Source organism: Megalobrama amblycephala, linkage group LG1 (assembly GCF_018812025.1).
Source record: "Megalobrama amblycephala isolate DHTTF-2021 linkage group LG1, ASM1881202v1, whole genome shotgun sequence".
Lineage (NCBI taxonomy): Eukaryota > Metazoa > Chordata > Actinopteri > Cypriniformes > Xenocyprididae > Megalobrama > Megalobrama amblycephala.
This window is the reverse complement of record NC_063044.1, coordinates 42,889,256-42,914,747: the sequence shown is the minus strand read 5'-3', so window position 1 is coordinate 42,914,747 and position 25,492 is coordinate 42,889,256. Positions and strand designations below refer to the sequence as shown.

The 25,492-nt window shown below is 39.0% G+C and overlaps 1 protein-coding gene across 1 annotated transcript in view; it reads right to left on the bottom strand.

The window, feature by feature from the left end:
- Window positions 1–3,657: 3,657 nt before the first annotated feature.
- si:ch211-106h11.1 (volume-regulated anion channel subunit LRRC8D) overlaps window positions 3,658–25,492 on the bottom strand; it is a 28,600-nt gene continuing 6,765 nt past the window's right edge. The window contains exons 2-6 of the mRNA XM_048193990.1: window positions 11,837–12,015; window positions 9,639–10,511; window positions 8,876–9,126; window positions 7,401–7,778; window positions 3,658–6,186 (exon numbers count right to left, since the gene is read on the bottom strand). Coding sequence (XP_048049947.1) covers window positions 5,079–6,186; window positions 7,401–7,778; window positions 8,876–9,126; window positions 9,639–10,505 — 2,604 coding nt within the window. The 5' untranslated portion in view covers window positions 10,506–10,511; window positions 11,837–12,015 and the 3' untranslated portion in view covers window positions 3,658–5,078. The remainder of the gene's footprint in view (window positions 6,187–7,400; window positions 7,779–8,875; window positions 9,127–9,638; window positions 10,512–11,836; window positions 12,016–25,492) is intronic.

Genomic DNA, 25,492 nt, shown 5'->3' with positions numbered 1-25,492 from the left:
CAAAAGAACACAAACACGTTGTAAGGAGAAAAATACATTTATTTATTTATAATAAATGAGCAGTTTCATAATTGTTGTGCTCTTTCTGTGTGTGTGTGTGTTATGCAGTTGTGCACGCGCGTCTCTCGTTGTCAGCTGTGGTAGTCCGATGGCAGTTTTTTCGATTGCTTCTAACCTAAAACGACAAAATGAACACATTCAATAATGTTTCAGGTATCGTTTGTCTATTAAGAAACATTTGTTATTGACAATTTGGATTCGTGAGACCAAGATTAGCGTACATTTGAAGATAGGCCGTAACGGTCAGCCGCGACGGACAACAACTTCAGCAAACGTTTGTAAATGTAATCTTGTCATATAATTTAAACTTTACAAGATAAACAGTGGTTATGGTAGCTAATGTCTGCTAAACTAAAATTTAAAATACCTTTTCGACCGACGAAAGAGAAAACTCAAGGCCTCATCTGAGAAAATCACCGGCAGGACCGTTAACCGTCGACGCAGCCGAGCGTTGCCATGGATACATGCGCGTAACCTAAAGAATGACGTCACTCGATCGTCACTTGCTTGTATCTCACAGTGTGGCTATATTACACTTTTTGCCACATGCTATACCTTTCTTATGTGTAAAAATTAAAGTATTTTTTTTTAAAATAACTTTTCTTTAATAAAACCATGTTTGACAGGTATTTATGGGTATAGGAATTGTCTTACCTGTGTTATTTTCCAATTTCTTTGCCAGCAAAGTGCTTTTCCATTCTTCATCTTTTCTTTGGCTGCATTCATCAGTTGAAGTCAATAACATTATTTTAGAGCTCCAGTTCAGGGTGATTGGGACACTTTTTACCATTGAGATGACTTGGATAAAATGTCCCATTCTTATATTATCCCACATCTTATATTCAGTAGCCTACTATTGGGGGGCATCATGATTTTGATGTTTAAAATGATAACTGCTGAAAGCACACATGATCTGATGACATCTTTAATTAGTTAGTAGGTTGAAGTTACTCCATTATTTTTTCCCATAGGCTAACATGAAAGTTGTTCATTTTTAATATTTACTTGATTTTACAATGAATGGGTCATTCTACAGAAAAGTCAACTTTTCTGTCCCTTTACAGAAATATTACACTTGAAAACACTTTTTTTTATAGCTATTGAAATTTTTTTTTTAATATATTTTAATATGAAACAATATTTGAACAATTAAACCTTCTTGCGCATCAATGTGGCAGTATTTGTTTTTTAATTATAAAAATTCCAAACAGCACAGAAGTGCTCGTCCCCACAGTCATGTGGGAAAGTGCTTTATTTTGAGCTCAGAAACAGGGTTTAAATACAATAATGTATGCATAACTGTCAAATATATTATGTAAATGACATAAAAAAACTAAAACAAATAAATAAATATAATAAAAACAAATACGAATAAATATTATAAAATATATATAAAAAAAAAAAACCCTGGTGTTGTGTCACTGGTGTTACCTTTAACAAAAATCTCTTATTTTGAAATAAAAATCACACTGTTGACATCAATTGACTACCTTCTTCCTATTTCCTGAAGATCCATGAAGAAAGACACATGGAAAGTCCACTATCTCTTTTCAGTTATCAGAAATTTTAGTTAGAAAATCATAATTTCATATGAAGCTTTTAGTTGAAGTCACTGGTGTGACCTACTTTATTATTAGGGAATTTTAAAAAACTAGAATACAAATGGATTAAACTACTTAATTTAGTGAATATACCATGATTGACAACATGTGGATTGATACCTTGCAGCAGCCATAAAATGCATTTTTCATGAAAAATGTCACTGGTGTTACTGTCACTGGTGTTGTTTATAGAAAAAAAAACTTTATTCAAAGCTATTTATTTAGTTATTTTGCATAAAATAGCACTAAATAATGTGATTCTAACTTTTTTTCCTATTGTTAATCCTCCTTTGGTCAGATATGGCTAAATTGAGGGTATTTGGCTAAACTGAGAAGCTGAAAAGCAGCGACTTTACGGACAGCGTATTTTACAGACATTTTTAAAATGTTGTTTATGATCTTTTACTGACTGCTTTCACTAAGTGTCAATGAAAAGTCTTTGATTGTATAAAAAATGTCAAAAATTTAGTCTCCTCTCCTTGATTATAGTTGAAGAATAAGTAGGCTATCTTTGGTCGTATCTGTCACTGGTGATTCATTGTGTCACTGTTGTTACTGTTTTTTGTCTGTCTCATTAAATAAAATGTGTCATATGTGACATGATAATACTTTTACATTCATTGAATTCTGCTAAACTCAAGAATTAAGATGTAAAGGATTGCATTACTTGTTTATAACTGTTTTTCAAATATTTCCATTGTTATAGCAAATACATGCATAATTAAATTAGCATAATTCAATCACTTTTAACTAACCTGATTGAAAAAAAAACAAAACAAAACACATAATCTCCTTATTTTTTCATTATCTTTTTTTCTGTAACTCTGACTGCATGTGCTGAAAAAAAATGAGAAATATCATTTCATAAAAATGTTTAAAATGCCAGAGAAGTATGGTAACACCAGTGACAAAAAATGGTACATGCTGTCTTTAAATGCACAAAATAATAATAATAATAATAATAAATCATAAAGCTGTCATTTGTATTCATAAAGTCAATGTGTAATATAATAATGTGGTCTAAGTTTAAACGTTAGAAAAAGAAATACATTTTAAGACATTTTGTCATACCAAAAGTGGACTTTTCTGTAGAATGACCCGAATTCAACTACTATTTTTACTTGAAGTAAAACCATAATATCAACCTGCACAACAAAACAATCATGGTTTCTGTAAATCCATTATCACGTTTAAAGGGATTTTTAAGGAACACAACCTCCTTTAAATCCAGTAGGTTTAGTTTCATTTGCCCTTTGTCTGAGTTTCAAGGTGTAAGGTCTGTTGATAAAAGGCAACGCTGTTTTTTTTTTACAAGTGTTGTTATGGAAATACCAGATGAGGGACGTCAGTAGGACTTTCGCAAACTGGCAAGGACTTGAATGTCCTCCGAACGTCCGTCAGCGAACGTTACAAAGCGGACCAAACGCGGACGTCCCCCGAACGTCCGGCGAACGTCTGCCAGCGAACGTTAAAAAGCGGACCAAACGCGGACGTCCCCCGAACGTCCGCCAGCGGACGTTAAAAAGCGGACCAAACGCGGACGTCCCCGAACGTCCGTCAGCGAACGTTACAAAGCGGACCAAACGCGGACGTCCTCCGAACGTCCGTCAGCGAACGTTACAAAGCGGACCAAACGCGGACCTTAACGGACGTTCACAACGTCCGGGGGACGTCCCTTGTTTGCTGGGTAATACGTAACAGACTCTAATACATGACGTAGGCCTATGACATTTCGGCTTTTCAATCTCATGATTATGTTTTGACTACCTTTATCAATTTTCTAAAGTGTTAAATAAATAATAATTATAATATTTTAGGTTGTAGACTAAAACCTTATCAGATGTTTAGAGTATTTATTGACAGTGTATTACAAACCCAGGGATCATCCTTAAGGATGATCCCATTAAAAATAAACAGCATCTTCATTTCTTAGCCAAGATCTGAACCATGTATTTCTAATACTATAAACGTATTAATAATATTTTGTAATACAATGTTTTCATAAATAGTATGGGCAGTATTACTGTATTTTATTTGAATTCAACCTCTACCAAACACATAAAAGGACATGTGGAAAGCAACCAGACATGCATTATAGTTTGCATTGAAGACATAATGCATTATAAATGAAGTATTTCTTTATATTTTAAAAATTTGACACAAAACTAGAATGTGCATCACTTTCATAAAAAAGGTCTGAACTCATTTTATGACTCTGATGTGTACTTATCACAAATAATTAAAATACTTTTGCTATGTCATGTCTATTGAAAAACAGACACCAAATATGAAAACTAGGGTCTTAAGAGCTTTAAAATGATAGCCTATACAGTTTGACATGATTAGAAAGGTTCACAATAGGTTAATTGGGCCTCACACATTGGGTCAGTGATGTCAGTTAAAGTAAAATGATTTTAATTTTGTCAGTCATCAGTTTATCCATTGAAGTCTTCTAGGAAAGAGACTGGCTCTTTCAGCCTCATTTTAGTAATATTATCATCAAAATAATAACATAGTAATATTGTAATCTTAAAAGCATGTTCTTTTTTTAACTGTACTGGTAATATAAAATTAATTAAATAAAAGGTCACTTAAGTGTGGTCAAAAAGACTACATTTTCATTAAGTTTTAGTTCAAAGTACATTTTAAATCATTATGTTTTAATGATCTTGTCATGCTTAACAAAATACACTTATTTTGATGTGCTGATTAACGTATTAAAACAGTTAAAGTACTTATAACTGCGGGGAGGTATTTGATATTTACTAAGTTAATTTATTTATTATTAAATATATTTGTAATTGTATTGAGTAAGTAGCAATTTAATACATAAAATATTTAAAATATGACATGTTTTAACAGAAATTAAATATTTTTCACTATAAATGATTGTTAGTAAATTCAGCAGTACACTTTAATCATATTTCAAAGACCACAAAAAAAAATGGGGCAAAATTCTCTATAAAACTCTTCTTGACTCAAATTTAAAGAACCCTTTATGCCAAAAAGGTTCTATGTACCAAGAAATTACTAGGTTTTGTGGGATACTTTAAATTTATCTAGTGATAAAGTATATCTAAGAGCTGTTTAATTCATAAAATGTAATTAAAATTAAAAATTGAATGAAAAAAATAAAACATAATCCATAAAATGATCCTATGATAGGACCCCATAAAAGTTTCCAAATATGATGCAGCAGATGCGCATGACAGAATCCTTCAAGGTTCCATATAGAACCTTTTCTTCTAAGTGCACGTTCATTTCACACTCAAGTATATTCTTTTAAAGTAAATTATTTCATTAAGTACTCTTTTTAAAGGTATGCTAAAGTGTACTTCTTTTTTCACAAGGGTAGTTAAATATTGTTTATAAAATAACAGGCCCCAAAGTCTGTAGGTTCACTTTGAAGCTGATGTTTTATATCCGAGATTCCAGTGCGGAGTGGAAGCTCCACTGTGCAGTTGAAAAGTTAGGAAAGCAGTCCGAATTGGGTCGTGATGGAGGTTCTGAAGAGCTGGGCTGCTGCAGGATGTCCCTGACCTGCCGAGGTAGGGTGTGCATCAGCCAGTTTTCCGCCAGCAAACCGCCTCCACGGAGCCCAAAACAGCAGCCCAGCTCAACAGGCAGCTCCTCCAAACTGTTTCCCCGCACATCCAGACGAGACAGCTGAGTCAGGCTGCCCAGACCAGCCGGCAAAGTGCCCAGCGAGTTATTTGCGACATTCAAGCAGCGAAGTTCTACACAACTTCCAAACAGCTCTTTGGGAAGGCATTCCAGCCTGTTGGCGCTTAGATCCAGTTCGCTAAGGAGCATCAGGGCGCCCACCTCGGCCGGCAGCTCTTCCAGAAGGTTTCCAGCCAGCAGGAGGCGTCGCAGTCTGCGCAGCGTGAAGAGAGCCGACGGTAGGTTTTGCAGCTGGTTGTGGGCCAAATCCAAGAGCTCCAGTGAGCGCAGCACTCCTACACTGGCTGGCAGAGCCAACACGTGATTACATGCAAGTCGTAGAGAGGACAGGCGGCGCAGATGCTGCAATCCCAACAGCTCCTCTAGAGTACGCAGACTGTTGTGTTGCAGGTCCAAACTGCGTAGGCCTGTGAGCGTCAGCAGCGCTGATGGCAACCTCTCCAACTGGCATCCTTGCAGCTGCACCTCTGCCAGTCCGGTCAAGCGCCTCAGTCCCGTAAGTACTAACAGCCTGGTGCCCTCGTTGTGTATCTCCAGTTTTAGCAGACTCCCTGCTAATTCGCTCAGCTCCCCCGGGACTTTCTGCAGAGTGCCACGCAGCACCAAGATGCGGAGGTGACGTAGCTGTCGGAGGCTGCCAAGGGCCCAGCCACGCCCCATCCCACCCTCGCTGCTCAACCTCCCGGTCAGGTGCAGCTCTTGAAGTCCGCGGAGGGAATAAACCCACACCGGGATCTCAGTAGCTTGGGTGAAGGTGAGATGCAAAGTCTCCAGATGTTCTTGAAGGTGCTGCAGCGCTCCAGGCTCCACTGATGCAGAGCAGTGGTAAAGGTGCATCTCCCTGATGAGAAGACAATTCTGATTAACTCATCTAACAATCTCTTATCTTCATTACATGTCAAAAATAGTCTGTGCATGGGATATAAACACCTTTACCCCCGGTTTCACAGACAAGGCTTAAGCTAGTCCATTGCAAACTGAGGCAATAATCAAACAGCCTCTTCTGAAGTATTTGTATGTAGCTTTGGAAAGTCTGAATTATTTTACTCTCTCAGTGGAGAGACTGAAGCTCTCAGATTTCATTAAAAAGATCTTTATTTGTGTTCTGAAGAAAAGTTTTATGGTTTTGGAATGACATGAGGGTGAGTAACTAATGACAGAATTTTCATTTTTGGGTGAACTCTTTAAAGTGCCTGAAAAACCCTGATATCAGCTTGATTATGTATATGTGCGCTCTTTAAAGGATTATTTCACTTCAGAATTAAAATTTCCTGATAATTTACTCACCCCCATGTCATCCAAGGTGTTTTTGTCTTTCTTTCTTCAGTCAAAAAGAAATTAAGGTTTTTGAGGAAAACATTCCAGGATTTTTCTCCATATAGTGGACTTCACTGGGGTGCAACGGGTTGAATGTCCAAATTGCAGTTTCAGTGCAGCTTCAAAGAGCTCTGCATGATCCTAGATGAGGAATAAGGGTCTTATCTAGCGAGACGATCGGTCATTTTGTAAAAAAAAAAAAAAAAAAAAATGTATATACTTTATAAACACAAATGCTCGTCTTGAACAAGCTCTCTTCTTCTTCTTCTTCTTCTTGTAGAATTCTGACAGTGTAGACACTTCTAAGAGTATGGCTGTGTCCGAAATCGCCCCCTATACCCTTAAAAATGGCAGCCCTTCTGGTGCACTCAGTGTCCAAATTCACTCACTCGTTTCATTCACTCCTTCAAGTGGACTATATTAGTAAAGTAATGTAGGGAATGGTGAATGAGGGTATAGGGGGCGATTTCGGACACAGCATATTACTGCCCTGACCGAATGCTAAATAAGACCCTTATTTCACGTCTGGGATCACGTAGAGCCCTTTCAAGCTGCACTGATACTATATGGAGAAAAACATTTCTTTTTCGACTGAAGAAAGAAAGATATAAAAATCTTGGATGACAAGGGGGTTAATAAATTATCAGAAAAGTTTAATTTTAAAGTGAACTAATCTTTTAACTTGACCTGTTCTGTTTCTAAAGCTAAAAGCAGTCATGTATTAATGTAAATACCTACCTGAGTGCGGTCATGTTAGATATTTGTGCTGTGAGTTTGGCATCGCCAATCAGTTCCAGCTTCAACACCTCTAACTGGCTAAGGGTGAACAGGGCCGGTGGCAGGCGAGGAAGAGCCACGAGCTGCAGCAGAGAGCGGCCCTGCTGATCACACGTGGTCACTGATCTCAAGCGCTCAGCTCCCCAGCGCCGCTCCAGACTTTCCTCCAGCAGTCGAGTCTCACTGACCGGCGACAAGAAGACAGACAGGCGCTGGGCCAACAGAGGGTCGTACTGGTCGGCCATGTGCAAGAGGAAGGCCAGGTCATTATGTAGGTCAGGTGCGTCTAGCATGGATCCTTTCTCACGTAGACTCTGGAAGGAGTACTGCCTCAAAGACCTGTGGATTAGGCATTTTTAATCAGATTTTCATCATAGCTTCATCTTTAACTTTTATAGAGTGCGACAGTTGGGTTCCGGAAGTAAAAATAGGAAATTTATTTTTAAGGATAACTTATAAACCTTTAAACACAGAGCTACTGTGAGCTACGAGGCTTTTAATCGATAGCATGCTATCAGCCCACACATTATTTCAACTTAGTTTTAAAATAATCATGTTTAAAAGCTGAATCCATTGTGAATACCTACATTACCCATGATGCGGTACAGAAAATTCCACCATTGAGTTGCAGCCAGCAAATTATGCCAAAAAAGCTCTTTAGCCCCGCCCACTCCCATTAAGCACTGTGATTGAAGTAATCTAGTTGGTCTTGCTATGCTGTCAAAATACTTAAAATATTGGTACATCATGGGATTGTATTTCTTTTCCTCATTAAAGCAGTTAAGTTCACAGTCTTATTGTCTGATTTTCTATTACTTCTTTGCTTCTAGCTGGTTGGTTTGGTTCATGGTTTAAAACTCTTTAAAGTCATCATGAAATCAAAATTGACCCTATTTACTTTGTTAATGCATATTACTAGTCTTGTGGTGAACAATTAATTTGTGCGAGTTAATACACAGAAAAAAAATTGTTTGTTGTGGTAATCTTTAATCAAGATCTGAAAAGTTACTTCCGGTCTGGAATGCCGTTCCTTCTCTGATGACGTCAGTTTGACGGCTTGGGTTGAAAATGCTTAAACCACTCCCCTCCAACCGTTAGTCTGCTATGAGAGAGATGGAGAGGAGAAGTGCTAAAGTAAAACCCCTCTATTCAATATTCCTTTTCACTTGGAAATATGTCACAACACTGGAGAAAAGTCATTTGCAACTTTTGGTTCACGTGGACTTTAAAGACTTTTTATAAAATGAATGGGAAAAATACTTCCGGAACCAACAACGCTGAAAAGGTTGGTGGGACTAACACACTCTATTTGCATTTAGTTCTTAGAAGACAAACAGACACGTTAGTTCAGTCACCAGAATCTCTCGACACTCACACATGGAGACAGACTACAGACTACATGGACAAAGTCCTCTCCTGTCTCGGGACGCCCATACTTGTGGAAGATCCAGAAGAGGGCGTACACGCCCAGCAGACCGAACAGAAAGAGCAGCAAAACGTAGGCCTGCATCAACTTGCGCAGGACGGAGGACAGTGAGTGACTGCACTGGAAGATGCTGTAGCCGGTCAGAGCGTGAGAGCGAGGCTGGCAGACGTGACTGAAAGAGATGGAGCCCAGGAGAGGAGTAGTGTAGCTCACGATCAGAATGAACTTCATGACCTTGAACACCGCCTGAGCAGTGTACACCTACAGGAAGAGTTGTTAAAACACATCTAAAGCTACTTGTTGTTAATACAGTATATCATTATTATTTTTAATCAGTCTTAACATTCTTTAAACTACGGAAGATTGTTTCTATGATGGAATAATAAGGTAATTGTGATGTTTTATCTCAGAGTTCTGACTTTTTTTCTTTTTTCATATCTAAACTCGCAATTGCAAGAAAAAAAGTCAGAAATACCACTTATAAACCCAGAATTGTGAAGTTCTAGAATTCTGAGTTATAAATGCGCAACTGTGCGTTATTAAGTCCGATTGGCAAGATATAAACTCGCAGTCTACATTGTAAAACAAAACATTCAAGTTATGATTACCACAGACCTTATTTTACTCATAAATTGAAAAACCCCTCATTAAAGGAAAATCTTGAGGGAAACACAAGCAAATTAGTCTTTCAGGTTTTGACGTCACACCTGCAGCACTCTAGATATTCAATAAAAAAGACATCTGTAAACGTGATGAACTGACTTTTGTGTTACCTTATAGATAACATCCGAACTCTCGCAGTGAGCGCGAAACCTGCGCACTCTCTCAAACAGTGCTCTGGCCTGCTCCCTGTCGCTGCGGTCCAACGTGGCTCCCGGTCTGGAACCATCCGGGACAACTTGTGCCGGCAAAACCGGCTCCTTGACCGACAGAGCTGACTGCGTAGAGCAGTGGGATAATGTGGAAGGACATGGAGACGGTTGTGTTGTAGTGGATGCACTATCAGTCCCTGCCAGCAGAGGGCTGTCAGTCCCAGAGTCCTGACTTGACTTGCGCGTTTTGTACGAAGATGTTACCTGAACTTTCGGTCGCACCACTTGTTCCGCCTCCGAAAAGCGAGTGTCCAGTTTGGCTGTGTGCGACAGCGCCCTTGTCGTCCAGGGTGATTCACAACATTTGGCGAGGAGCGACAGGAAGTGCTCGATACGAGCAGACGTGAGTGGGAAGTGGAACCAGAAGCAGCCGCTGGCCATCAGAATCAGCGTGTGGAGCAGCGTCACGTATGGTAGAAAGCGCGAGTACCAGGGCAGCGCCTCGTGATAGCAAACCTGGCTGATGTAGATGTACTGCTGGAAGTCCAAGTTGGTACGTCGCCCTTTTGCCGGACTCTCGGATGACTGTTTTGCACCTGTAAAAACAGAATCAGGCATGGGGTCCATGGGAGAGGTGTAGTTTATGGAGAAGGAGTGTATGGGGACGCACACGACTCCGTCCCGGGACAGCAGAAGAGTCCCAGCGAGGATGGACACCATCAGCATGAGCACCAGCAGGTAGTCCATGAAGACTTCCCACCATGGCTTCAGCAGCTTATAACTGCCCTGACGCTCACCGCCCGACCACAGCTCGGACAGCGTGAACATCTTCAGCTGGAGAGTGAAGAAACACCATTTAATCAGTTCAACACTAAGAATCTAAAAGCACAAAGCAACTGTTTGTTTCAAACGTTACATGCAAAACTCACTGTCTTGATGCTTAGGTTTTGTTAGTGGTTGCCGGGGCATTGCAATTCAGTGGTTCTGGGTGTTTGGTGGGTGTTGCTATGCAGTTGCTAGAGTGTTCCGTTTGGTTTTTGGTGTGTTGCTTTTGTGTTCTGATTGTTAATGTGTTGCTATGTGGTTACTAGGGTGTTAGTGCGCTGCAGTGCAGTTGTGTCAGTGTTCTGGGTGGTTGTTAGTGTGTTGCTATGCGGTTAATTGGTTGTTAGTGTGTTGCTGTGTAGTTTCTTCGATATTCTGGGTAGTTGTTATTACGTTGTTATGCAGTTGCCAGGATGTTCTCTTTGGTTGTTAGTGTGTTGCTTCGGTGTTCTGGGTGGTTGTTAGTGAGTTTGTATGTGATTACTAGGGTGTTAGTGTGTTGCTATGTAGTTGCTTTGATGTTCTGGATGGTTGTTAGTGCATTGCTATGGGGTTACTAGGGTGTTAATGCATTTCTGTGTGATTACTAGGGTGTTAGTGTGTTGCTATGTAGTTGCTTTGATGTTCTGGATGGTTGTTAGTGCATTGCTATGGGGTTACTAGGGTGTTAATGCATTTCTGTGTGATTACTAGGGTGTTAGTGTGTTGCTATGTAGTTGCTTTGATGTTCTGGATGGTTGTTAGTGCATTGCTATGGGGTTACTAGGGTGTTGGCATGTCACTATGCAGTTGCTTCAATGTCCTGGGTGGTTGTTAGTGCATTGCTATGTGGTTACTAAGGTGTTAGTGTGTTGCTATGTGGTTACTAGGGTGTTAGCATGTTGCTATGCAGTTGCTTCAATGTTCTGGATGGTTGTTAGTGTGTTGCTATGTGATTACTAGGGTGTTAGTGTGTTGCTATCTGTCATATTTTGGTCTCTAGATAGAGTCCCTTCTTTAATGTGCATCTGTGGGGTTTTTCACCCGTTTTCTCATCCAGCAGATGAAAGTGGTGCATCTGATCAATTAGTAAAGTAACAGCACACCTAGTGTTAATATTAGTGATATTTAACTTAGCAAACACCTCTAAAAGGAGCGTCCCAAGTTATGTTTATGTTTAGTTTGCTGCAGACTATATGTTTTCTACTAATGCATTTATAATGAGATTTGATGTGGAACATTAAGCTGACGGTCAGCTGAGCGCATGAATCTAGAAACCAAAATCCTGCAGAATCTCATACAGCACATCATCTATAACTAATGCACAAATACAAAAAGAAGAGAAATGCACTTACTGTGATATTCTGTGATGTTTTCAACCCCAAACCACACTTGCATGAGGTCTTCAAAACCTCGGTTTTCTCACACACAAGTCTGGTGCAGGCCGGTTTGTTCTCGTCCAACTTCACTTACTTTGCCCCTGTTTACAGACACAGTGGGGCCCCAGAAGCAGCTTTGAAGTCTCCATGGCGACCTGCACACAATAGGCTCATTCACATTATAAAACGTCAGCAAGCCGCTGGGTTTGTAAGTAATACACAGAAACAAGTAACATAACATTTATATGTAAGTGTCAGGTTTTCTATATTTACACAGTACCCTTGTCATCTTTGAGAAAGATCATTTTCTTCTCAAAGCAGTGCAGCAAATGTGAACAGCAGATGGCGCTAATTAGCCACTTCACATGATGCAATGAGTTTGGACACATGAAAGCATTTAGAAATTGATTTAGCGTAGTTTTATGATTCAGAGGCGTTTGTTTGGAAAGCTAAAATTATGTCCTGAACAACATTCAGCCAAATTTACTTTTGAATTGTGCTAATGATCAGACCAAAGTGTTGCATTTGGTAAAATTACAGATATTTGTGTGTAATTTCAATCACAAGACCACTTTTGAAAGTTAAACTTGTACATTTCTACAATGTAAAAATTATTTTCATAATTTATCACAAATTTCTTTTGTCAAATCATCTATAATTAATATAATGTGGTTCAGATAACATAGTATTTTGAGTTTCTGATTAGTAAACCAGTTGCCTTCATTGTATTAACTGATTTTTTTATTTTTTTATTTCAATGAACAACATTTTTAGGCAACCAGGTTACTTACTTTTTTTAAGTCAAACCAACTATTCTTTTTTACAGTGTATGTAGAAGCAACCTGAAAAATTAAAAAATATGAATGAATGAATGAATGAATGAATGAATGAAAATAAATAAAAAATAAATAAATAAATAAATAAATTACTGCTCAAAAAATTAAAGGAAAACTTTGAAAACACATCAGATCTCAATGGGGAAAAATATGCTGGATATCTATTCTGATATGGACTGGGAAATGTGTTAGGAACAAAAGGATGCTGCATCGTTTGATGGAAATGAAAATTATCAACCTACAGAGGACTGAATTTAACGACACCCTGAAAATCAAAGTGAAACAATTATGCAGCAGGCTAGTCCATTGTGCTAAAATTTCATTGCAGCAACTCAAAATGGTACTCAGTAGTTTGTATGGCCCCCACGTGCTTGTATGCATGCCTGACAACATCGGGGCATGCTCCTATTGAGATAACAGATGGTGTCCTGGGGTATTTCCTCCTAGATCTGGACCAGGGCATCACTGAGCTCCTAGACAGTCTTGAGGTGCAACCTAGCGGCGTCGGATGGACCGAAACATAATGTCCCAGAGGTGTTCTGTTGGATTTAGGTCACCATTCAATGGTATCAATTCCTTCATCCTCCAGAAACTGCCTGTGTACTCTCGGCTGGGCAGTGTCGTGCACCAGGAGGAACCCAGTACCCACTGCTCCAGTGTAGGGTCCAAGGATTTCATCCCAATACCTAATGGCAGTCATGGCAAATGCCAATAGAGCTCCACGGTGCCGGGCAGTGAGCACAGGGCCCACTAGAGGGCATCGGGCCCTCAGGCCACCCTCATAAAGTCTGTTTCTGATTTTTTGGTCAGAGACATTCACACCAGTGGCCTGCTGGAGGTCATTTTGTAGGGCTCTGGCAGTGCTCTGTTTCTCCTTGCACAAAGGAGCAGATACCGGTCCTGCTGATGGGTTAAGGACCTTCTACGGCCCTGTCCAGCTCTCCTAGAGTAACTGCCTGTCTCCTGGAATCTCCTCCATGCTCTTGAGACTGTGCTGGGAGACACAGCAAAGCTTCTGGCAATGGCATGTGTTGATGTGCCATCCTGGAGGAGTTGGACTGCCTGTGCAACCTCTGTAGGGTCCAGGTATCGTCTAATGCTACCAGTAGTGACACTGACCCTAGCCAAATGCAAAACAAGTAAAAAACAGTCAGAAAAGATGAGTATAGGAGGGAAAAAATGTCAGTGGCCTCCACCTGTAAAACCATTCCTGTTTTGAGGGTCGTCTCATTGTTGCCCATCTAGTGCACCCGTTGTTAATTTCATTAACACCAAAGCAGCTAAAACTGATTAACAACCTCTCTGCTACTTAACTGACCTGGGGCTGTATTCTCAAAACATTTTATCTTACCACTAAGAGTTCTCCTAAATAGCAGTAAAGTTCTTAGCTAAGAGTTTTCTCTTAAAACCTATTCACAAATCTGCTGAGACAAACTTTTACTAAGGAATAGACTGAAGTCTTAAGCTAAGAGTAAGGGTGGGGTTGACCTTTTTGCTATGGACTATACACACAGTGATTGGCTGATGGGAGAGGAGTCAGCGATTTAATCATAGAAATATTGTAGAATGAGGTGTAATGTTTCCATATTAAAATAAAGGTTTTAAAATACAAATGTTGCCCTATTCAAATAAATATAATAAAATTAATAAAAATGTTGCCATAGTCAAAATAAAATGTTGCCATAAAGGTTTTAATATACACACAGACGAGAGCCGACTCGCCTACAGTTACTTTGACAGTTTTCTGCATCCCTCCGCCAACCCGCTCCTCACTCTCGGCTCGGTAACTCTGTTCAATCATTTGTAAGTGTGAACTCATGAAAACCATTGCCACAGGTAATCAGACAATATTTATTTATTTGTTAAAGATTTATTTTTGGCATCTCATTGTAGATTCAAATCTATAAATCAAAATGTATTGCATTTATGAAGAAAAGGTTCAGCACCCAAGGCTCTATCGCTATTGCCTCAATGGTGTTCAGTGTCTTTGGGTAGATTATGACTGTTTGTGATTTGGTCTTAGTGATTTAGGAGTCCTCTTGACTACTCCTAATGTCTCACAGATTTAGGAGCTAGTTTTAGTGCTAAAATGCTTTGTGAAATACTCTTAGAGCAAAAATTTTGAATTCCTAAAATTAGGACTGACACGGCCATTATTTTTAAGAGTTTCTCCTAAATCAGCAAGTTAGGAGCTACTTTTAGCCTTAAGATGTTTTGTGAATACGGCCCCAGATCAATATCCCAGGAGTTTAACTGACTTGATGCTATTCTCTGATCAAAAAGTGTTCCTTTAATTTATTTGAGAAGCGTATATATATGCAGATAATGTAGTTGTGCAGGAAACCCCCGTTTCCCCCGAATATCATCATGTCGCACATTTGTTGTTATCTTGCACTGGGGATTTACAAAAAGCCCACACACATTCACTGAAAGATTTGTGTGAAGGATTTTCAGCAAATATTTTCAGAAATGAATGATGTAGTTTTATAGTCAATATTCCTGAAAATCGTTTTGTCGCTTCTTGAAATTAAAGGACAGTTCAAAGATACGAAGACAAAGGCTGGTTTTGAGTGGATGCTGCAGAACATGCTGTCATATTTCATTAAGAGAACAAATAGACTTAAATTAGAGGATAATTTTAGATTTGATGAGCTCATGTGAATGATGGAAACACTGTCGTGAATTGTTCTGTTTAGTTCTTAAACTCTCTGAAGGGAAGGTTCTATAGAGAACCTTAAAGGGTTCTGTCAGACGCATCATATATAGAGCCTTCTAGTGGTTGCATTCTATGGATTTAGTTTTAGTTATAGTCATTTAAATTTAATTTTATTAATTAATTAGGTCATAAACATGCTGCATAACTATAAAAATTTAAATAACCTGTTAAACATGAAATAATTATGCAATAATTTAAGAAATTTATCCTAATATAGAACCTATATGGCATACAGTGTTCTATATAGAACCTTTTTCTTTCTATAGAGGTTATAGGGTTCTGTGTTTACTAATTTCACACTCATCTGCTGGAAGTTTTCATGATAAATATTCAAAGTGATAATGAATGAAAAATTATAATTCTTTCTGCATCACTCCAAGACATGAAGGTGGTCATTTTTATTTTTGTGTGAACACTCCATTTAATATTCAAATTCATGCAGTTGAATATTTCCATTTTTGCATTATACCTTAGATATATAATTCTCTTTTTTCACTTCTAGTGTTTGGTTTTTTGAAGTAGAGCCCCTACTTAAGCTCTACAATTTCAACTTTCTTATTGATTTATGAATTTGGACTCATTGGACTCAAGCATCCATTCACATTTGGTTACGTTCTGTTTAAAAATCAATTGTGTAAACACATTCATCCTATTGCAATTACTTGAAAAGGCCTAAGTCGACAAGTCGTTCAGTTCGGCTTCAGTTCAGCACAGATTCATGAGGACTGAGTTAAATGATCAGTCACGCACACATTAATGTCTCAGCGATGCATTCTCATGTTTGTGCTTGTATCTGTGAGAAATCATCTGCTCGTGTTCATTTCAAGCAACTCGTGTTTGTGTGACAGAAAAAGCGTCCATCGCCATCCCTCTCGGACGTGTGGTTTCACACCTTTCGACTCAATCTCGCCCTCTGAAACAGCAGGGTGTGTCTGTGTGAATATGCAGGACTGTACACACCCTGCTCCAGTCCTCTGGGGCTTTTAGAAGAAGTTCCAATAGAGCAGGCCTGTGGTTTCCAGCGCAAAACCTGCGTTCAAACTCACTGCCTGAGATTCACAACAATCCTAAATGGAGATATAGAAGTTCTATTAGAAACAATTCAGATTTGCGCTTGTATATTAAGATTATTTTTGGCCGTGATGCTTTGAAGAATGTAAACTCACAATCACACACATCAAAAATAAAATTAATATGATACATTTTATTTCAGCTAGTTGACAAAGCAACATTTCTAATTTTCATTTAGTTTAACGATGTAAAATAACTAATTTTATATAAATAACTAACTACAATTGAAATAGAAATTAATAAAAAATTATAGACATTATAAAAAATTAAAAAACGGCACAAAAAAATGTATATATATTTATACAAACACACACACACATCAGGCATAACATTATGATCATTATGACCAAAACAGCCCTGACCCGTCAAGACATGGACTCCTCTAGACCCCTGAAGGTGTGCTGTGGTATCTGACACCAAGATGTTGGCAGCAGATCCTTTAAGTCCTGTAAAGCCGAGTTCAGACTGCACGATTTTCAAAGTAGTCGGGTCACTGTTCTTTTCACACTGCATGACTATCTTGGCCAGCATTCAGTCGCTGCTGTGTTCATACTGCACGATGGATCGGCGACAGAAGGATTCACACTGCGTGACTTTACAATAGCAAGAATCACCGACAACTCTGTCTGGCACACAAACTCCGTTTCACAACCAAACACGCGCGAGACGTGACAAGGAAACAACGCGATATCACGCATTCAAGACCGGAGTTCTCACGTGAGACTGGGCTTGCGTCTCAATCAGCTCCCTAGCCCCCTAGGTCGTGAATCAGTATATAATGAAAGTGAATGTGGCTGATACCCTGATCAGTGCCCTGACTACTGAACTAGGGAGCTGATTGAGACACACGGCCATTATTATTAAAAAGCACCGATTTGCCTGTGATTTCGGGCATTTGTCGGCGATTTCTCAAAACCTGTCGGCGAGCCAAAATCGGGGCTAAAATCGTGCAGTCTGAACTCGGCTTAAGTTGCGAGGTGGAGCCTCCATGGATCGGACTTGTTTGTTTAGCACATCCCACAGATGCTCGACTGGATTGAGATCTGGGGAATTTGGAGGTCAAGTCAACACCTCAAACTTGTTGTTGTGCTCCTCAAACCATTCCTGAACCATTTTTGCTTTGTGGCAGGAGCATTATCCTGCAGAAAGAGCCACAGCCACCAGGGAATACTGTTTCCATGAAAGGGTGTACATGGTCTGCAACAATGCTTAGGTAGGTGGTACGTGTCAAAGTACCATCCACATGGATGGCAGGAACCAAGGTTTCCCAGCAGAACATTGCCCAAAGCATCACACTGCCTCCGCCGGCTTGCCTTCTTCCCATAGTGCATCCTGGTGCCACGCACCCGGCCATCCACGTGATGTAAAAGAAAACATGATTCATCAGACCAGGCCACCTTCTTCCATTGCTCCGTGGTCCAGTTCTGATGCTTCACTGTTGGCTCTTTTGTCGGTGGACAGGGGTCAGCATGGGCACCCTGACTGGTCTGCAGCTATGCAGCTCCATACGCAACAAACTGTGATGCACTGTGTATTCTGACACCTTTCTGTCAGAACCAGCATTAACTTCTTGAGCATTTTGAGCTACAGTAGCTCGTCTGTTGGATCGGACCACACGGGCCAGCCTTCGCTCCACATGTGCATCAATGAGCCTCGGCCGCCCATGACCCTGTCGTCAGTTCACCACTGTTCCTTCCTTGAACCACTTTTGATAGACACTGACCACTGCAGACTGGGAACACCTCACAAGAGCTGCAGTTTTGGAGATGCTCTGACCCAGTCGTCTAGCCATCACAATTTGGCCCTTGTCAAACTCGCTCAAATCCTTACGCTTGCCCATTTTTCCTGCTTCTAACACATCAACTTAGAGGACAAAATGTTCACTTGCTGCCTAACATATCCACCCACTAACAGTTGCCGTGATGAAGAGATAATCAGTGTTATTCACTTCACCTGTCAGTGCTCATAATGTTAGGCCTGACCGGTGTATATAAAATAATGAGTTTTGAGCCTAGTTCAAAGATGCTAATCAGCACATGGTTTGCTAGCACAGTTCTTTTTTTTAGCGAATAACACTCAAAAAAAAAAAAAAAAACAATGATGTCACAACTGAAACTTCACCACATGTTTCGGTCATGACTGTTTCAGTAGTGACAATTTTAGATATTTTTGAGCCTAACTCAAAGATGCTAATCAGCACATGGTTAGCTAGCACAGATCTGAACAGTTGTACATAAATAAAAAATAAATTTTATGGAATATGAAGGGGTGGATTCTGGAATCCACTGCCGCTTCAATATATATCTTTTAAGATATTAACCAACATTTATCTTTCTGTTAAATTATTTGAATGACTTCTTCAATGTATGTTAAACCTTTTATTTTCCTTTTCAAATACTAGAAAATAATTTTGAATATTGTCTGTACCTCCCACTGAGAGAAAAGAACATGTTATCAGTATGTTTTGGGGAAAGTTTCCTGCTCAGAGCAGAGCTCAGATCAACTTCAGCCTTGAAGAAGGTGTGAATCATGTGTATTTGTGTATGTGCACTAAGTGTTCTGTGCAGGTCCCTTTGTACTGGACAACTGGCTCTCTGCTTGAGACCAGCAGACGCCATGTCATGACCCCAAAAAGACATCCAGTACCTAAATCCAGGGTTCCCTCGTCGAAGGGAGATATGCTTCTGACTACCTGTCCATGTGTGGAAGATTATCAAATTTGTCTATTTTTCTTAGCCAATCAGAATCGTTTAACCTGAAGTAATGACGTAGTTAGTTGACTCTGTTAGAGTATAATTGTTATGGAAATGTGAATGTACGCAGAGCGGCCTACAAACTCCTTGTGAGATCTGAAGCTGGCTTCTGCTGATGAAACTGCAAACTATTCTTCAGTAAAATTTTCTTCAATGTATTAATTTTTTAAACTTTGTCTCCGGGTCTTTATTCAACATATCTGGTCTTCTGGGTCTTTAACTGTAAAATTCCCCTACAAATAACACAAATAACAAAAGTTTGCTTAATTGAAGAAAAAAAGGTTTTCGGTATTGACGTTCCAGTTACACACAGATTTTCAGACTTTTGAATACATTTAACTCAAATGAAGATACCTATCTACTATGAAAGAGAGGCTCTGAGAGAGAGGGACGCAGGAATATTTCCTGATCAAAAATGTAGAAGTGTGCTTAAAATCAGTCTCAGCCAATGGACTAAAACATACACGGTTTCGGTATTGACATGAAAATGTGGGAAATGCGGGAAAGTTTCATGCTTTAAAAATAAAATATAATTTTGGAAAAAGAATGGAAAAAATTGCAAAAATTATTTCAAGTTGAAATTTAGAGGTTAGGGTTCTGGACAGCCAACTCCAAATTGAAAGTACCCAATAAATGCTGATTTTATATTGATAAGCTTACTGATATTTTAAATATTATTGTGGGATTCAATAGATAATAGAAGGATCTTAAACATCTAAATGTGAATAAATAAATGCTTATATATATATATATATATATATATATATATATATATATATATATATATATATATATATATATATATATATATATATATAAACACACACAATACTAGTCTCAATACGATCAAATAAAATAACACAGTGACACATTGAATTTCTTCTGCTTATCACATGGAAAAACATCTAAAATGTCTATGAAAGAATCGTCTTGTTTCTTAATTTTGTTTCTGAGACAGAGACGTTCCACTTGGTGACAATGTCGTCGCCTGGTGCCTGTAGTGAAACTGTGAGCATCTTGAGTACTGTCGAGCTGTGTGATTCACACACCTCCATACACACCTACTCTAGTGCACTTGACAGACAACAGAAAGTCCAAAAGACAAAGAGCGCGATGGTGTGAAGTAATGCCAGGCTGAAGAGACCGCAGGTCATGGAAAGGGCATTCAGATACAGTCATTCTGACTGGATGACACACCATGAACATAAATGGGGGGTTTTCAGACTAATTAAAGTGTATTTATGGGAGTTCTTATAAAAGCGTTTTCAGTTATCATCTGTTTGGCTGCTTTTTGTTGTTGTTGTTGTTACAAAATAAATGTTTCATATACGTCATACAGTGCTTCTGAAACATATTTAGATACTGAAATCTGCACTTGAACTCTCTGATCGCCTTAATCACATCAGGCATCTCTATCTGCACATGTATGAAGTCAGTTCAGGTGTAAAGAATCACTATCAACATCAACTAACCACAAAAACAAACTGACTGACTTCAAGTTCATCTGTTGCTTTAGCGCATCAAAACAACAAATGGTTTGCTTGTAAACTGTGTTTGTGCTTCTTTCTTCACAATAAACAACACCTTTGGTGATAAAATGTGCTATTTTAAACTGTGACTGCTATCATCTGATTATCATACTCTCTCATATGTATTTTTAAGGCTGTTTAGTCAACACGCTATAGGCCACTGACAGCGATGGACTTCAAAAAACCGAGAGAGGTGGGTCGTGAGAAAGTGACACGTTTGCTTGTCACACTTCCTCTTTGTTTTCTCACTGCAACCACAAACAGGTTGTAATGCAGAGCAAGAGAGATAATGATGGAATAATATTATACAGTCCAGAAGGGCAAAGGTTTTATAAACTAATTTCTTTCTTTAACTTTCGCAGTTTGATGAGGTTGAACATGATTTGAGTGCTAGTGGAAATCATATTTCTGTCCTAAACATTGTTTTTGCAGCAGAAGTGCCAGTTCATTCCAAGAACAATAACGATAACTACATTAGCGTCCGCATCGATGTACAATAGTTTCGATAGTTGTAACAATAACAAGATATATTAGCATCTACACCAGTGGTTCTCAACCTTTGTTAACAACAACATTAAGGCTGTTGTTCTTGATTTAATGGAAAACAATTCAGAATAAGGATTTTGTCAAATATTTTTTTACTAAATAATTCTACCTGATAAAATATTTTAGAGCTTGGTCTCTATATGCATGTTCATTATAAAAATGCCCATTGAGTTTTAATATGTTAAATTACACATTTGTTTGCATGTCAAAAATCATTAGGCTATTAAAGATGGAGATATTTTGTAAATTTCCTACCATAAATATATCAAAAAATATTTTTGTAAGTAGCCTAATATGTGTTGCTGATGACTTCATTTGGACAACTACCAACAACCATGAGGCAGTAAATAAAAATAAGAAAGATTTTTTTTTTTTTTTTTTTTTTTTTTTTAAATAGGCCTACTTGTTCTGTCTTATATTAAATAGGCCTAATGTTTTTAAAGGCCCACTGGTTGAGCACCACTGGTCTACTACACTAACGGACAAACTATAAAAAATATAATGATAAGTATATTAGCGTCCACACCAACGGACTATAACACCGTGTCCTAACCAGACGCGGCGCGACGCGACGCTGCGATAAAAGGTATCTTTTCCATATAAATCGGAGTTTTTGTCCTAATCAGCCGCGACGGCGACGGCTGAAACAGCAACACAAAGTATGGCATAATATCAGGTACTGTTTATGTGCTTTATTTAATGTTAAAGGCATCTAACGTGAGTTTGAATATCGTTCTGTGTTCCCAGTTTTGTAGCTGTAATGAAAACAACACTGGCTAATTCACCGATCAGATCTTGAAAATAAATGGGCACAAGAACGTTCAAACTGTCAACTCAATGCGAACAAACAAAGATTGGTTCAGTCAGTCACTCCGTATGTACTTTAAATAATGTTTAAATTGTGTAATATTTAAGAATTTTACTAAGTACTTGCTCATTTCATTGTGTCCGCTGTGCTCTTCTGATTGGCTGTGGTTTTTGATTGATTTTATCGCTTCTCATTTTCGCGTCGCGTCTAGTGTGGACAGTCAAATTGCTCATTGCTATTGCCTCGCGTCTGGTTAGGACACGGTGTAACGGATGTGTTGTTTAAATTCTGCCGCTCTAAATACTCGCGCTTTTTCAGTCAGATGGATTCTAATTGTTCATCAATGATGTCATGATGTCATCATTCATAATATGGGAATAAATCGCTCTGAATCAGATTCCAACTATATTGTTCCTCAGTGTTGTTATCGTTATATTTGTGGTGTAGACATGCTATCCCCTTAAGGTCACTTTTACTGATGTTCATGTTCAGAATTTGAATGGAGAATCCACGCGATTAATCATTTTTCCTGCGTGGGAGATATTTCCTCACAGCTTTTGCTCATATTCAAGTTCACGCAAATTATCTACGCTATATCAATGGACATTGTGCCCGCGAAATTTCTCTAATGTGACCGCACACTTGAACTATTAAAACTTTATCGTTATTGTTGTAGTTATAGACCTTATTGTGGGTCCTCTATTCACGTTTATGTAGGTCATTTTACTGTGTATTTTACACAGGTGTTTAAAAATCAGTCAAGATCATAAATGAATTTAAAACACATGTAAATGCTTTGTGTTTTTCTTTCATGACCTGCACAGCTGGTGAATCTCACTCAGATGAAGCTGAACTAGATGAATTTCCAGTGTTCAATCCCCCGCCACAAACCCTCAGAAACTCAAGATGCTTATCACAAACTCCGTGTGTCAGGAGCGTCGCTCTGCGGTGAGGGCGGCACATCTGCAGACGGAGCAGGTGAAGCGGTGGGCTTGTGGGTAAAAACGAGCAGGAGCTCTAGGGGGAGACGGAGGGCCCGGTGGGCTTCTTTGTTCGCATTGATCTCTTCGTTTTTCAGCATTGTCTTCTTTGCATCTTTCTAGGAACTCGAAAGAACGCACTGCGTGTGCTTTCTTGAAAGTGGCTTTGGTAGGAAAGTGTTTGCAAGTGAAAACGAATGTAAAGTGAGGTGAAGGAACATCTATGTATAATGATGTTTCAATGTTCATCTCGCTTTTTGCATTATATTAGGCCTATACATTCTAAAAAACACTGGGTTAAAAACAACCAATTTGGGTTGTTTTCAACACAAGGGCTGGGTAAATATGCACAGAACAGAAATTGGGTTAATTTTACCCAGCAAACTGGGTTGATTCATTTTTACTATAATACTAGCATTATTTTGGGTTTTACTTATGACATGAATTAATGTTTACGGATTAACTTAAATCCTCTAAACTTTTTTTTTAAATACTCCACACAACTTCTATAGTTTGCATAATAATTCCTTTATTTTCGATCATATTTTATAGTATAGCATGTTTTATATATGGTTTTAATACATTTAAGCTCATTTAACAAAAATTAGAGGTAAAAAGTAAACAGAAGTAATTCAAGTGTAATCAACCAATCTCTATTGTCCTGTTTCCACCGTAATGGCGCTGGATCTCATGCCGGAGATGGCTTGCGTTCGGCGGGGGAACTGCTAACTTCAGACCGCCGTCCTGCGTTTCACTCGTAGCCAAAAAATTCTGTGATTGACTCCATAATCTTTCCATAAATAATCAGTGTACAATTCATATTTTTACATACTAAGTATTTATATTAGTATTTATTCTCTTTGAATAAAATCACTAAATTTTATACAAGGCATCACGCGAAAACACAGATGTGACACCCTTTTAGGTGACTCATATCATATACAGAACAATAACGAATTTGTATATAAAATAAAACGTACACAAACCTGTATTTTACATGCACCAATTTGATGGAGCTGCACTGCTCTCTCCTGAAGAGGGCGCAAAAAGCCAGCAATAAATAACTCAACCCCTGGGTTGTTATGTCTGACCCAGGATCTGGGTAAAACAAAAACTACCCAAACACTGGGTTGTTATGTCTGACCCAGGATCTGGGTAACACAAAAACTACCCAAACACTGGGTTGTTACATCTGACCCAGGATATGGGTAACTCAAAAACTACCCAAACACTGTTACGTCTGACACAGGATCTGGGTAACACAAAAACTACCCAAACGCTGGGTTGTTACATCTGACCCAGGATATGGGTAACTCAAAAACTACCTAAACACTGTTACGTCTGACCCAGGATCTGGGTAACACAAAAACTACCCAAACACTGGGTTGTTACTTTGACCCCAGATCTGGGTAATACAAAAACTACCCAAACACTGGGTTGTTACTTTGACCCCGGATATGGGTAACTCAAAAACTACCTAAACACTGTTATGTCTGACCCAGGATATGGGTAACACAAAAACTACCCAAACACTGGGTTGTTACATCTGACCCAGGATATGGGTAACTCAAAAACTACCTAAACACTGTTACGTCTGACCCAGGATCTGGGTAACACAAAAACTACCCAAACACTGGGTTGTTACTTTGACCCCGGATCTGGGTAATACAAAAACTACCCAAACGCTGGGTTATGTCATGTCTGACCCAGGATCTGGGTAACACAAAAACTACCCAAACACTGAGTTGTTATGTCTGACCCAGGATCTGGGTAACACAAAAACTACCCAAACACTGGGTTGTTACATCTGACCCAGGATATGGGTAACTCAAAAACTACCTAAACACTGTTACGTCTGACCCAGGATCTGGGTAACACAAAAACTACCCAAACACTGGGTTGTTACATCTGACCCAGGATATGGGTAACTCAAAAACTACCTAAACACTGGGTTGTTACATCTGACCCAGGATATGGGCAACTCAAAAACTACCTAAACACTGTTACGTCTGACCCAGGATCTGGGTAACACAAAAACTACCCAAACACTGGGTTGTTACATCTGACCCAGGATATGGGTAACTCAAAAACTACCTAATCACTGTTACGTCTGACCCAGGATCTGGGTAAAACAAAAACGACCCAAACACTGGGTTGTTACTTTGACCTCGGATCTGGGTAATACAAAAACTACCCAAACGCTGAGTTGTTATGTCTGACCCAGGATATGGGTAACACAAAAACTACCCAAACACTGGGTTGTTACATCTGACCCAGGATATGGGTAACTCAAAAACTACCTAATCACTGTTACGTCTGACCCAGGATCTGGGTAAAACAAAAACTACCCAAACACTGGGTTGTTACTTTGACCCCGGATCTGGGTAACACAA